Genomic DNA, 12,420 nt, shown 5'->3' with positions numbered 1-12,420 from the left:
TGCACATAGGGCTTTGTTAATCATTGGGAGTGTACCAAGATAACTTTTACCTTTTTTTTTAATAATATGCTGAAGTGGAAGAAAGGTGAACTAGACAAGAGGGTGTATAGTTACTGTACGTAAATGTAGTGTGTTTTGGGCCTGTCCATCATATTGCAACACCAAAAAACAGGAATTTATCATGCTTTTAGAAATAGCAGATTGCTAGCATTGGAACTCCACTTTGTTGGGTGAATCTTGATAAACTGGATCTAACAAGTACCCACAGGCTCAGAAATATTTTCAGCAGTCACAGGAATTGTATTTTTCTATTTTTTCAGGGTGATATGTCAGCAGCCATATCGCACTGCAACTCACAACTAGCAGCCCACTGAAGCTAAGCAGGTGTGAGCCTGGTCAGTACCTGGATGGGAGACCTCCTGGGAAAACTAAGGTTGCTGCTGGAAGAGGTGTTAGTGGGGCCAGTAGGGGACGCTCACCCTGCGGTCAATGTGGGTCCTAATGCCCCACTATAGTGACGGGGACACTATACTGTAAACAGGCGCCGTCCTTCGGATGAGATATAAAACCAAGGTCCTGACTCTCTTTGGTCATTAAAAATCCCAGGGCGTTTCTCGAAAAGGAGGGGGTGCAACCCCGGTGTCCTGGCCAAATTTCCCATTGGCCCTTATCAATCTTGGCCTCCTAATAATCCCCATCTATGAATTGGCTTCATTACTCTGCTCTCCTCCCCACTGATGGCTGATGTGTGGTGAGCATTCTGGCGCACTATGGCTGCCGTTGCATCATCCAGGTGGATGCTGCACATTGGTGGTGGTGGAGGGGAGTCCTCATTACCTGTAAAGTGCTTTGAGTGGAGTGTCCAGAAAAGCGCTAAAAAAGTGTAAGCAATTATGATTATTATTTTTTTTTAGATTTATCTGATTTATTTCTTGTGTAAAAAGTGCAGATTTCATTTATTTAATTCTATTAGATTTTACAACTTCTGATAAAAAGGATGATTAATTTCTACAAGAATTAATTCATGTAGACATGTTAACATGGAAACACTAACAAACGCCATTAATGTCATGTACCCTGTCACAAGACCCCAGGGGTAACTGAAGGGATGTTATATTGAAATTGTACAGGGCACTGGTATGACCTCCCTTAAGAGAATAATTCGAATAATGTGTAAGCATTTAGGTTACCATTATGCAAAAAAAGATGTTACTGCTCTAAAATCAGTCCAGAGAAAAGTGACAAGGCACATCCCAGGGCTCAAAGGAATGTCTTGTACTCTAATCTGTACTAAACTTTTTCAAATAAATCTTGAAATGAAACAAAAACTAAAGGACACATGTGGAAAGTATGGGGAAGTGCAATGAAAGCTGAGAACAGGAAGCACGTCTTTACACAAAAGGTTGTGGGAGTCTGGAACAATGTCGAGGCTACTACTCCTACTGTACTACTCATCTTTCAAGAAATGGCTGAATGAAGACCTTGGATCAAAAAAGCCCTCGGAAACATACAAACCTGATGGTCTGAAAGCCTCCTCACATTCTCGACGTGTACTGCTCTTGTGTCCTTTGGCTTTAAAACATGACAATCATGTTTGAAATTATCTTCAAAGGTGTAAAGGAATGCTTCATGGGGAAAAAAAAACATTTCACTTTGTGGAAAAGAATAGAGCCTTCATGAATGTGTTTCTGAGAGATAAAAGTTCAAGATTTAAATGTGGTTACTTTCTAATAAGATTATAAATAGTATTTTAAAATATTTTTGCCTTTTATAAAAAATATTACTGAATATTTGATGCTATTGTACATGATCGTACAGTACATGTAATTTATGGTGTCATTCAATAACATTACAAGATGGAGATATTGCACCTACAGTACGTATACAAAATAGTGTATTTAAATGCATAGTGTGATTTAAAATCTTTTGTAATAGATTTGTATAACAAATGGATAAAAAGAACAAAACGAAAAGCTAAAAGCCAAAGTGAAAAGATACATTTACAAAGTGTGATTTAAAGGCTGTATTGTGACTTTATGACATGGGTTAGGGTCAATGTTGTGGAGCATAACACTGAATGGCCCAATTACCCAAGATATGTGGATGAGATTTAAGAATACAGATATTTCTATCTTTTTGTCACGTTTCAAGTAGAGACTGAACAAATCATTCCAATAAGAGGGTTCTAGCCCATTTACAGATTTTATTTTAATTAAAATATGTTCATCATGAAAATGTAAAATGAACTACTGAAAGTGATGGCAACAGTAAATGTAAACAAAATGTGGAATTACTCATCTTTTGTTAAAATAATCTACTGTTAAAAAACCTGAAATGATCTTTGTAACAGTTACAGTGATATTATTGGACATTTCTGCATGATTATATAACCACTGTAATGATAAGATGCGACCAGAGGACAGTGCCTAGTGTGATGGAAAATAATGTTACATATTAAAAAAAGTATTAGAATCTAATAGATTCTAGAATCTAGAATCTAGAATCTTATAAAGAAACAATGTTATCATGGTCAAAGAGGGGAATATGCATTTAATTAATGGTGTCTATTACATTCGCAGGCATGCCTTGGAGGTAAAAATCTATTTTTATCAGCTCAACAAGATCCGCATTTTGCATTTATTCATTAGTAGCCATCCTACCGTTCCTATGGCTTCGGGTTTCCTCATAAAAATCGTTAATTATTTACAGTACCACCTGCTTCATGTTTTGTGGTTCACAAGCGTTATTTCTACACTTATTGCCTGTTTCAAAAGACACCAATAGTAAAGGAAACAAATAATACATCCTCCACCTATAACCTAGAGTTGTGAGGGACCATCGAGCGAAGGAGAAACAGCAGTCTGTGGTTACTTTAAAGGAAGTGTGACGGGTTAACTTTTCCTCTGGTAATCACTCCTCCCCTTGAACAGCAGAATAAAGAATGTGCGTGTGTACAGTCTGGAATTCATTTTAGTCATGGCTGTGGCTTTAACTCGGAGGTTTGTGGAGAAAGGATTCCAACGGCTTCACGAGCCTCTGGCAGTAACTTCCAGTCTAGCACTAAGACGAAATGGTGGGAGTTCTGCTACTTTGGCAGCCCAAGCTGATCGGGGAGAGCTCAAGTCTGGCAAGGACCTGCCAGGAACAACTACTTGGAAAACTCTATATCGCATGTTATTTAAAGGATATCGCAATAGATTGCATGAGTTGCAGGTAAAAAGGCTACTTTCCTCTTAAGCTTAGAATAATGGAAACTGTTCTGTATAACCAGACTTTTCCACGTCTGGATAACAATGGAGTAGTGGTATTCTTCCATATTGAGGAAAGGCAAGCAAGACTAATATAGTCACATATTGTGACTGTCGATTGTAAGTAGGATCAATACGTTTTATAAAGCAAAGCTGGGAAAATGAAAAAGCAAAAGGAGGAGATTTTACGGTTTTTTTTTTAGTCAAGGGCAAGAGTTTTTTTTTATAGTAACAAGTGTAACAGAATTGGTAGACATCGCCTTGTACAGTGACAATTGAGCTGTTAATTGGGTACACGCTCTGTTTCTTGGTGCAAACAAAACAAGATGAAACTTCTACTGTATGTGAAATTAAGATTGTTATTATGTAGTCACATACTAATGGTTTCTGCTACAGTATATTCAGTGATTATGTAGCGGAGCTGGTGCGGTGATGACCCGGGTTCACGCCCCAGGTGTGCGGGATGGAACGGGTGGTGGGGGGCACGACCCCGCGTGGAACCTGCGACCATCACAATTACAGCTGTTCTGTTGTCTCCTTTCAGACCTTTGTTATATCCTTCAACTAAACCGCTTTTTATATATGTGCTTCCACATTCAATCTAGAAAACATGTGGTGCCACTTGAAAGCATGGTTCACACATTCAGCAAAGAAAATGTTTAAATAATTCTTAAATTATTTAGCAATCTCAACTGGTAGTCTCTACCACATTCAACATTTCTTTTGTTTCGCTAAACGCGATATTGGCTTTTCTAGATTTACGAGAAGAAGCTTTATGGTCCTCTGTATAGAGCCGCTGTGGGTAATTATAACACTGTGAACCTGAATACCGTGGAGCTGCTGGAGGAGCTGCTGAGAAAGGACGAGAAATATCCCTGCCGAGGGGACATGAGTCTGTGGACAGACTACCGAGACATGCGAGGTGTTGGCTATGGACCTTTCACTGAGTAAGGCATAACTGCGTCACTGGTTTTTTAAAGCTATTATTTTAAACTGTTTCTGTTTGACACTAGTTCATATTTTCGGTACGAAAAACATTAAAAGTTTCATTGTCGCACACTTGCAACTGAGTAGCCTTTTAAAATAAAAATATATTTTTTTAAAAAAGTTAATCTAATAAATAAGACTCCTTACTGAAAGCTGTTAGGTGAGAGGCAAGAGACTTTATGCAACAAAGAGCGGTCATGAGAATTAAATCCACCGTAGCGAAAATTAGCTGGGGTTAAGGACCTCGCTGAGGGGTCCAGCGGAGTAGGCTTCCTCTGTCGGCCGTGGGATTTAAATCGGTAACCTTCCAGCCACAGTGCCACCGCTCCGCCCAACTTTACATTGTCCCACAAACAAAATGGACTGTGCAGCAATGTCCGAGTGCAAACTGCAAAAAAGTCTGGCCTGTTAACAATTAATGTGAAATTGAACTGTGATTACTATTGTATGGAAAGGCAATGAAACTCTCCATAGTATACAGTATTGACTCACGCACATAACATCATACAGTACCTCTATATTTGAAAATATCCAGATGTGTCACTACATAGGAATTATTATCTCATGGAACTTGAACCACGTTTTCAGTTTTGAGTAACATACAAAATAGTATTCAAATGATCTAAACCAATTTCTTCAAAAACAAAACCTTCCTCTTAAAAGCAACTGACAGCATCAGACATCAGTGTATTACTTGTGAAAAAATGAAGTCCTGTACTCTTTTTTTTTTAACCAGGGAAGGGGAGAAGTGGTACCACCTGCGTGCTATTCTAAACAAACGCATGCTGTATCCAAAAGATTCTGTGAAGTATGAGCCAGTGATCAACGAGGTTGTCTCAGATTTCATCAAAACACTATTCCACTTACGCCAGGCCAGTCCCACAGGGGACATGGTACAAAACCTATCAAATGAGCTTTATAGATTCTCTTTGGAAGGTATAGTACAATGTACTTCACATACTGTTCATAGCTTAATGTTAGAAGCTGTAACTCTTTCTTTGCAGACTGTTTCTGGAGAGCATTAAATGGAAACTGCAATGCTTTTCTTATAACTACAGTAAAAGTAAAATGTACACAGTAATGTGTAAAACCTCCAATTTATATCACAAAATAATAACAATTTCCTGGTATGCACAAGGCCGTGTTCTGCAATTCAGAATGAGGCAACAAACTTCCAGTGACGTATTGTGGCCGTAGAACTTTGTAAAGAAGCAGGCTTGAGAATTCATCTCTTTTAATCCAATAGAAATATTGCTTTTGATTTTGATACGGTTTTGCTAACAAATACTACTAACTTGTTCCAATGTGATCTGCATGCAGAGCTAAAATTTCTGTGGTGAAATGTCTGCTGCACAACCTGTACTTATTTGCTCCTATATCGCATAACATTAGTAATTACAGTGATTAGTGAGCAGGAAGGGTTGCATCACCTTGAAATTCGTGGAAACTCAAATGCGAGTTTCTGACAATATGGAGACTTTCGCAAAGTTAGAGATTTTGTGCTTAATTCGAAATTCGTAATTGTTTTCTAGAAGGTCAATACATTTAGTTTTTTGCCAAGATTTAATAACCAGTCTGAGAAATTGGGACTAATTTATAACGCAATGCAGTTTCCTTTTAATAAAGAGCTTTCAATATTCAAGTATGTTAATGAAACTCAGACAGATCTTTTTTCTTATTGTAGTTCTCGTGTTGTTTGTCTTTCATATTTTATAAGATATGAAATTCTTATAAAATATGAAATTTCTCTTTGACCAGCAAATAAGAACTGGTCAAAGAGAAATTTCAGTACAAACATAAATTCAACACAAATCATACTAAATTGCAGTTTCAAATGTATTACAGTAGGTCATTCTCTAATAACTACATGCACTAAATCATCTCCGTAATGCTGCATTGCCAATCTCATAAACCAATCCTCTCAGTAAAGCGTAGTATGACAGAAATGATCCTTTCTGTTTCAACAAGGAGAGGTATATTGTACTTAGATTCACAGGTAATTTGGCATAATGTGGCATTATGGAGCTGTTCTTGGTTCTTTCCTTGTAATTGGATTTTGTCTGTAGTGTTCATACACAAGGATAAGACAATTGGTGCAAACAGAAAGCAAAAGCTCATTTCAAATACATGGCGTTATGAGTTAGTGATTTTAATGTTGTCTACCTCTGTGTGGAAAACAGGCATCTCCTCCATTCTATTCGAAACAAGAATTGGCTGCCTGGAGAGGGAAATACCACCTGAGACCCAACACTTCATTGACTCCATTGCCAAAATGTTCTTCTACAGCTCGATTGTTTCTGTCCTGCCAAAATGGACTCAGAATTATCTGCCCTTTTGGAAGAAGTACATTTCTGGTTGGGATGGCATCTTTGACTTTGGTAAGCAAATAAGAAGCATCTAATGTATATTGTTCAGTTACAGTATGTTGTTGGCTAAAAATCACCTGATACACAGCTGCATAACAAAACATGTGCTGACATGAAGAATAAGGCAACAAATGTCCAGCACCTAGAATGTTAATGTTTACTGCTGTATGCTTATCATGACAGAACTTGAACGCTGGTCACGATCCTCAGATATATTAAAATAAATGTGTATTTTGTTTTGGATTCCAGCTGAAAAGCTGATTGACAAGAAGATTGAGGACATTCAGTCCCGGCTGAACCAAGGCGAAACAGTGGAGGGGGAGTATCTCACATACTTGCTCTCTAGCACTAAATTGACCAACAGGGACGTGTATGGCAGCATAACGGAGCTGTTATTAGCAGGAGTGGATACGGTAACTACCTAGCTGAGGGTGATGTTGAATTATAATATGTTGCGTTTGCTGACAGTAGAAACATCTTTTTAATTGACCTCAAATTCCAACCAAATTGTTAAATTGCTTGTTGACTCGTTTTCCTGCTGTCCCGCCTGTTTTTGCCACAGATAATAAGAAATCGATCCCGCTCCATTCACATCTGAGCACATGGGTTGGTGTCACAGGCAATGTGGAGTTGCTAGATCAAGTCAGCCCTTGATTTGTCTTCTAATCTAAGCTCCTGAACCTCGTCACTTTGATCTCGTCTTCTAGACTTCCAACACGATGATGTGGGCTTTGTACAGGCTCTCTCATGAGCAGGAAGCCCAGGACACACTATATCGGGAGGTGGCAGGCGTTGTACCTGAGGGCAGTATTCCCACTGCTCAAGATATCACTCACATGCCTTATCTCAGGGCTGTCATCAAGGAGACACTGAGGTACTGTATGGAGTGCTATCAAGGCCATGTAGTGCTGTGCAATCCACTTGGTAAAGGAGTTGTTAGGAAGCTAAAAATTAACTCATCTACAAAGACAATCTTAGTGGTAAAATGATTTTTGGATAGTGAACTTTTATCAGAAAACACAGATGTTATCTTCATAGATTTCTTTGAGCAAACAACATCACCAATGTCAGAGCTTTTGGGGAAAATCTAATTACTCTAATTACTCTGATGCAATGAGTATGACTCATTGAGCTTAAAATGACAGGACCTTATACATTTACAGAATCTTGCATGTAAAATATCCTACGTGTTTACAGATATATAGCATGTTACACTTTTATTAACATATTTAAGGACAAATAAAAACAAATATTTGGACAGTAATTACTATATTTGTACTGAAATATAAATACATTTAAAAAACATTTTTATCTAAAGGCTTTCAGGTAAAAATAAAAGTTTACACTCTCTGCCAGAAGCAATGTGATGTGTCAATGTTTGTGTACAGTTAATATTTTCTGTATCTTATGGTTATTTTAGAGAGATGTTTAGAATACTGTTAGGTCTGTGAAAAATGCAGATTAATCTCAGATGCTTGAACAAATATATTTCTCTGTTGTGACATCATGTCTTTGTATTGCAGGATGTATCCAGTTGTACCCTTTAATGCCCGAGTAATGTTAGAACAGGATGTGGTGGTAGGGGGCCATTATTTCCCTAAGAATGTGAGTATGGCCAGGATTATTGTTGACTGATTTTTTGTAACCTTTTTGTTTTGCATTTCGTATAGTGTTGCAGATTTCCAAGATTGTACTACTGTACAGGTATGTCAGTCTTGTAAACGCACGAACCATCAGTGTGTTTTTCATTTCACATTATAGACAGTTTGCATGTGCACATTATGACAAGTGAGTAAAATTCTCATAACTGATAAAATATAAAGCCCTGTTGTTTGGAACATTTTGTACAGCAGATACAGTAATTATGCATATTCTGTTAAGAATTAGGGAAAACCTGGTAAACATAAACATAAAAACTGTTTTGAGAAGTAGCAAAGGGTAAGCAGGGGAGAAAAACATGTTTTGTTTTTCCTTGGGAGTCATTTTGACTTGTGTAGGCCCATCAAAACCAGACACTACAATGTGTTACTCTTTTCTCCCATGGTAAGTTACGGCAGCTAGTTTTCAGAGGCCGGAGTATATGGCATGCTTACAGCTTCCTTCACCTCCTGCAATGTCTTCCCAGACCACCTTTGTGATGTGCCACTATGCGATTGGCCAGGATGAGAGTGTTTTCCCAGAGCCATGGAAATTCAAACCAGAGCGCTGGTTGAGAGATGGGAGAGCCAGGCCCAATCCCTTTGGCTCCATTCCCTTTGGCTTCGGGGTGCGAGGCTGTGCAGGTCGCAGAATTGCTGAGCTGGAGATGCACCTGGCCCTGGCACGGGTAAGACAAGATTCGCCATCAGAAGCCAGCTGCTACATTCAGAATGCAAATGCCGATCTGATCAAGAAAGGTGGCTCTCTGTTAAGTGCAGATGTTTAACAAGGACAAAAAAAAGACACCAAGAGAATCTTATTCTCTTAATCTTAAATATTATGCCCCTTGCACCAGTTATACGTTTTCTGTACTAAAATAAGAGAGACCATTACCTGCTGTGGCACTTGAGGAATAGAGAGGAAGATAACAAACTCTCTGGTGTAACAGGGCAGCAGTGGTTGCAAGGTTAGTTCACGTGACATTAAAGTAAATGCATGTGGGTTGTGCACACAAATGAGCATGCCACCTGAATAACACAGCTGCACAACCAAACAGCACAGCCCTCTGCTGCAGCTAATGTCCATTAGCTGATCTTTTTAAGAAAGGGTTAGATCAGGAGAGAGGAGACTGCTCACATGGGAGAGAAAGAACATCTGAGAACATGCGCACAACTTTACAGTCAGTCAAGGGAGTCCAATCTGCAAGGTTAGAACACTTAGTGAAAGGTTGTAAAGCTCTTAGTAAAGAGCAGCCCGAGAGGAGGAGGAGCAATGGTTAGCTCCCACCAATGGTTAACACTATTGGCTTGGAGCTCTGGTCTAGCCCCTTGGGTAAAGGAGTGGAAACCATCCTATTGCTGTCAAGCAAGGAGTTTCCTGTAACCAACAACTTGGAGAAGTAGTGGCAGAACCAGTTGTTCCAGTGTCAGGATGTTTGTAAGGTAACAGTTACAGTAAAATAGTTTTGGCCCACTGGAATCAACAAGGTGACCGACAATAGGTGACTACTAATACCAACATACTGGGGAAAAAGTTTAAAAACAAGGCAGAAAGCTTAGTTCTCTCATTCCAGATCAGGAATCGGTTAGTCCAATTCTGACATCAGCTGTGGTAAACATTTTCCAAATGTAAATATTAGATGGGATATATGGTTTGTCCCAGTAACAGGATGGAGTAACTAAATTGATTACGGTTTTGGTTGAACAAAAGTTGTGGTTGTGGTTTTTGTTGAGGTTACAAACCCAAAACAGGATTTGGGTCGTCAAGGAGAGTGACCTCAGGAGGGCTGAGGAAGGGAGAAGGCTCCCTAGCCATAAATCCCACCGTACTCTGGAGGATATTGGAGGTTGGAGTCCATCATGAGGAATGGGTTAAGAGATTCTGCAGTGTTTAAGGCCTTGTGTTTGTGTGAAAGGTGGAAGTGTGCGAGCACCAAAGAGATCGGTTGTCTGGAGAACAGAAGCCGTGACTTCAGCCGGTTGCTGACAGTTTTCCCCAGGGGGAGACAACACTAACAAGAAATAATCCTGGTGGGGATTACAGGCTTACTGTCCTCGTGCTCTGGTACTTAGTTACGGCTTCAGTTATGGCTTAAACACAACAACGCAGTACAGTAGGTCTTTGTGAAGCTCAAGATGTTACTGAAGGCTGGAGTGAGTGTGCTCTGGGAGATGGTGGTTCAGGAGGTCTGGTTATACTCAGAGAAGTTTAACAACAAGACAGTAATAAGAAAACCAGTCTCAAGTCAGCTAAAACACCATAAAAATACTTTGGGTAGCTACAAAGTTGTGATTTGTGAGTGTTGATATCCATAAGGAGTTTCTAACCAAAAGGCTATTACAGAATGCTAGATATGATTAAGTATTTAATCAGTAATTTAAAAGGGTTTTGTATGAAAAAAACTAGGAAAGAAAACGGCTATTTCTCACTTCTTGTCTTACAGATAATAAGGCTCTTTGAAATAAGACCAGACACCAGGATGGGAGAAGTCAAAGCTTTCCACCGGACTGTACTAGTGGCAGACAGACAGGTCAACTTGCACTTCATAGAAAGGAAGGGAAGCTCTGCTCAGTGAATTGCTTACAGTTCAATGGGGTTATCACATTTGAATGAAGAAATATAGCTGGAGAACTCTGGATACACTGTCTGTCCCCTGGCTAGGTTCTGTGTATTTCTCTTGTATTTTTGCTTTAATGAAGAAGACAATGTAAGAAACAAAAGCTTATTTTTATATAAATGCATATTAATAAATGTCAAATGGCAAGCCTGCATAGAAATCTGGCCAGATGGTAACAGTTTAGATGGTAACCAAGTTTTTTTAACAGCTGCTCGGGGATGCATGTTCACATTCCACTGAGCAAAAGAAGCATTAGTTTATTTTAGAACAGCTTTCCTAAAACAAAAGAGCATTATTATTTCATGGGCATGAAACAACATTTATTAATAAAACAAGATGTTAATTGATTATCAGAAGGCTGTGTATTCCTGGAAGGGTCACACCAATCCAGAGTCTATGCTGGCAGCACAGGATAGGCATTACCATATCTCTGGTCCTAGAGAACTACTGTCTGCTGGGTGTGTGCTTCAGCTGATATTTAAAACAATACGTTTCAAAAATTGTTTCTCTTCAGTTTGCATAAGTTCACACTTTGTTCTATGAATCCAGCTGCTTCTGCAGCACAGCTCTGTCCGTAAACAACATTTTTAGGATAAAACACTTTTTCTCTTTCCATTACACCAGGTTGATACCAATAACAAATTCCATTCAAGATCGTAAGAGCTGAAAGCAAACTTTAAAATACTCCCCCAAATAAAAGTGAACCTGGCAAGCGTTCACTTTAGGCAATTAGGCATGAATACGAAATTGAAGTAAAAATCAAAAGAGACAGTGCTCTCCCAGGACGAAGGTAGAAAATCACTAGCATGAATTGCACTGGGTGCAGTCTGCATAGGACACCAGTCTATAGCTGGGCACAAACACAATTTAGAGACAAGACAGTTAGCCTAGTTAACAGAAGGTGGAAAGTAGACCCAGAGTACCCTGAGAAAATTCATGCAAAAACACAAAAAACACATGAACACCACACACATAACATGCTTGACCAGAATTCCACCCAGAGCCCTGGAGTGTCAATGAACAGAAGACTGTCATGGCACCCTAAATCAACATATGAGATGAAAACATTTTGAATGCTTGGCTAGATTGCAATATAGCTGGACAATTATAGGCAAAACCTACTGCTATTTTAATAATTAATCAGTTAAAAGCATTGTATCAAAGCTCAGAGAATTGTTACAGAAATGCAAAATATATTTTAGTCTGCTTAAATGTATGCTCTGCTTTTAAATGAAGTCTTTTTTTTCGTTTTTTCGGGAACTGTTGCTGGTTTAATTATAACTTAACCTTGAACCACCTTCACCAATATGTAGTAAATAGAGGATTTCACCAACAATAACTAGAAAAGATTGTGTTGGAATTTCCTGACATCTATTGCAGTACCTTACTTATTTAAATAAAGATTAAATCTTGTTTGCATGCAACAGTGTTTTGATGATATCTGTTCCCTGTAGATATCAGTTCTGTTTCTTATTGCACACTTGTGGAATTTGTGAAAGTGTTATATCTCCCTGGTTTATGGTTTCCTCATTATTAAAGATATTATTAAGATAAGTACAGATAG

The 12,420-nt window shown here is 38.8% G+C and overlaps 1 protein-coding gene across 1 annotated transcript; it reads left to right on the top strand.

Moving 5' to 3' along the window:
• The first annotated feature begins 2,929 nt into the window (after positions 1-2,929).
• Positions 2,930-12,280, top strand: cyp27a1.1 (cytochrome P450, family 27, subfamily A, polypeptide 1.1). The gene is made up of 9 exons (XM_088605008.1): positions 2,930-3,213; positions 4,005-4,195; positions 4,972-5,171; positions 6,416-6,613; positions 6,851-7,014; positions 7,309-7,475; positions 8,125-8,206; positions 8,727-8,927; positions 10,683-12,280. Exons 1-9 carry the CDS (start codon positions 2,977-2,979, stop codon positions 10,812-10,814), a joined length of 1,572 nt encoding a protein of 523 aa, XP_088461134.1. The 5' UTR covers positions 2,930-2,976; the 3' UTR covers positions 10,815-12,280.
• Positions 12,281-12,420: the final 140 nt, after the last annotated feature.

The sequence above is a fragment of the Lepisosteus platostomus genome, chromosome 14, assembly GCF_059453375.1.
Source record: "Lepisosteus platostomus isolate fLepPlt1 chromosome 14, fLepPlt1.hap1, whole genome shotgun sequence".
Taxonomy (NCBI): Eukaryota; Metazoa; Chordata; class Actinopteri; order Semionotiformes; family Lepisosteidae; genus Lepisosteus; species Lepisosteus platostomus.
This window is presented reverse-complemented; position numbering and strand designations above follow the sequence as displayed.

What these genes read in the sequence shown, in the direction of transcription:
- cyp27a1.1 (XM_088605008.1), top strand. Translation starts at nt 2,977, where the DNA reads ATGGCTGTGGCTTTAACTCGGAGGTTTGTGGAGAAAGGATTCCAACGG. An exon ending in ATAGATTGCATGAGTTGCAG is followed by an intron (nt 3,214 to 4,004) that starts GTAAAAAGGCTA and finishes TGGCTTTTCTAG; the next exon opens with ATTTACGAGAAGAAGCTTTA. An exon ending in GCCATTATTTCCCTAAGAAT is followed by an intron (nt 8,207 to 8,726) that starts GTGAGTATGGCC and finishes ATGTCTTCCCAG; the next exon opens with ACCACCTTTGTGATGTGCCA.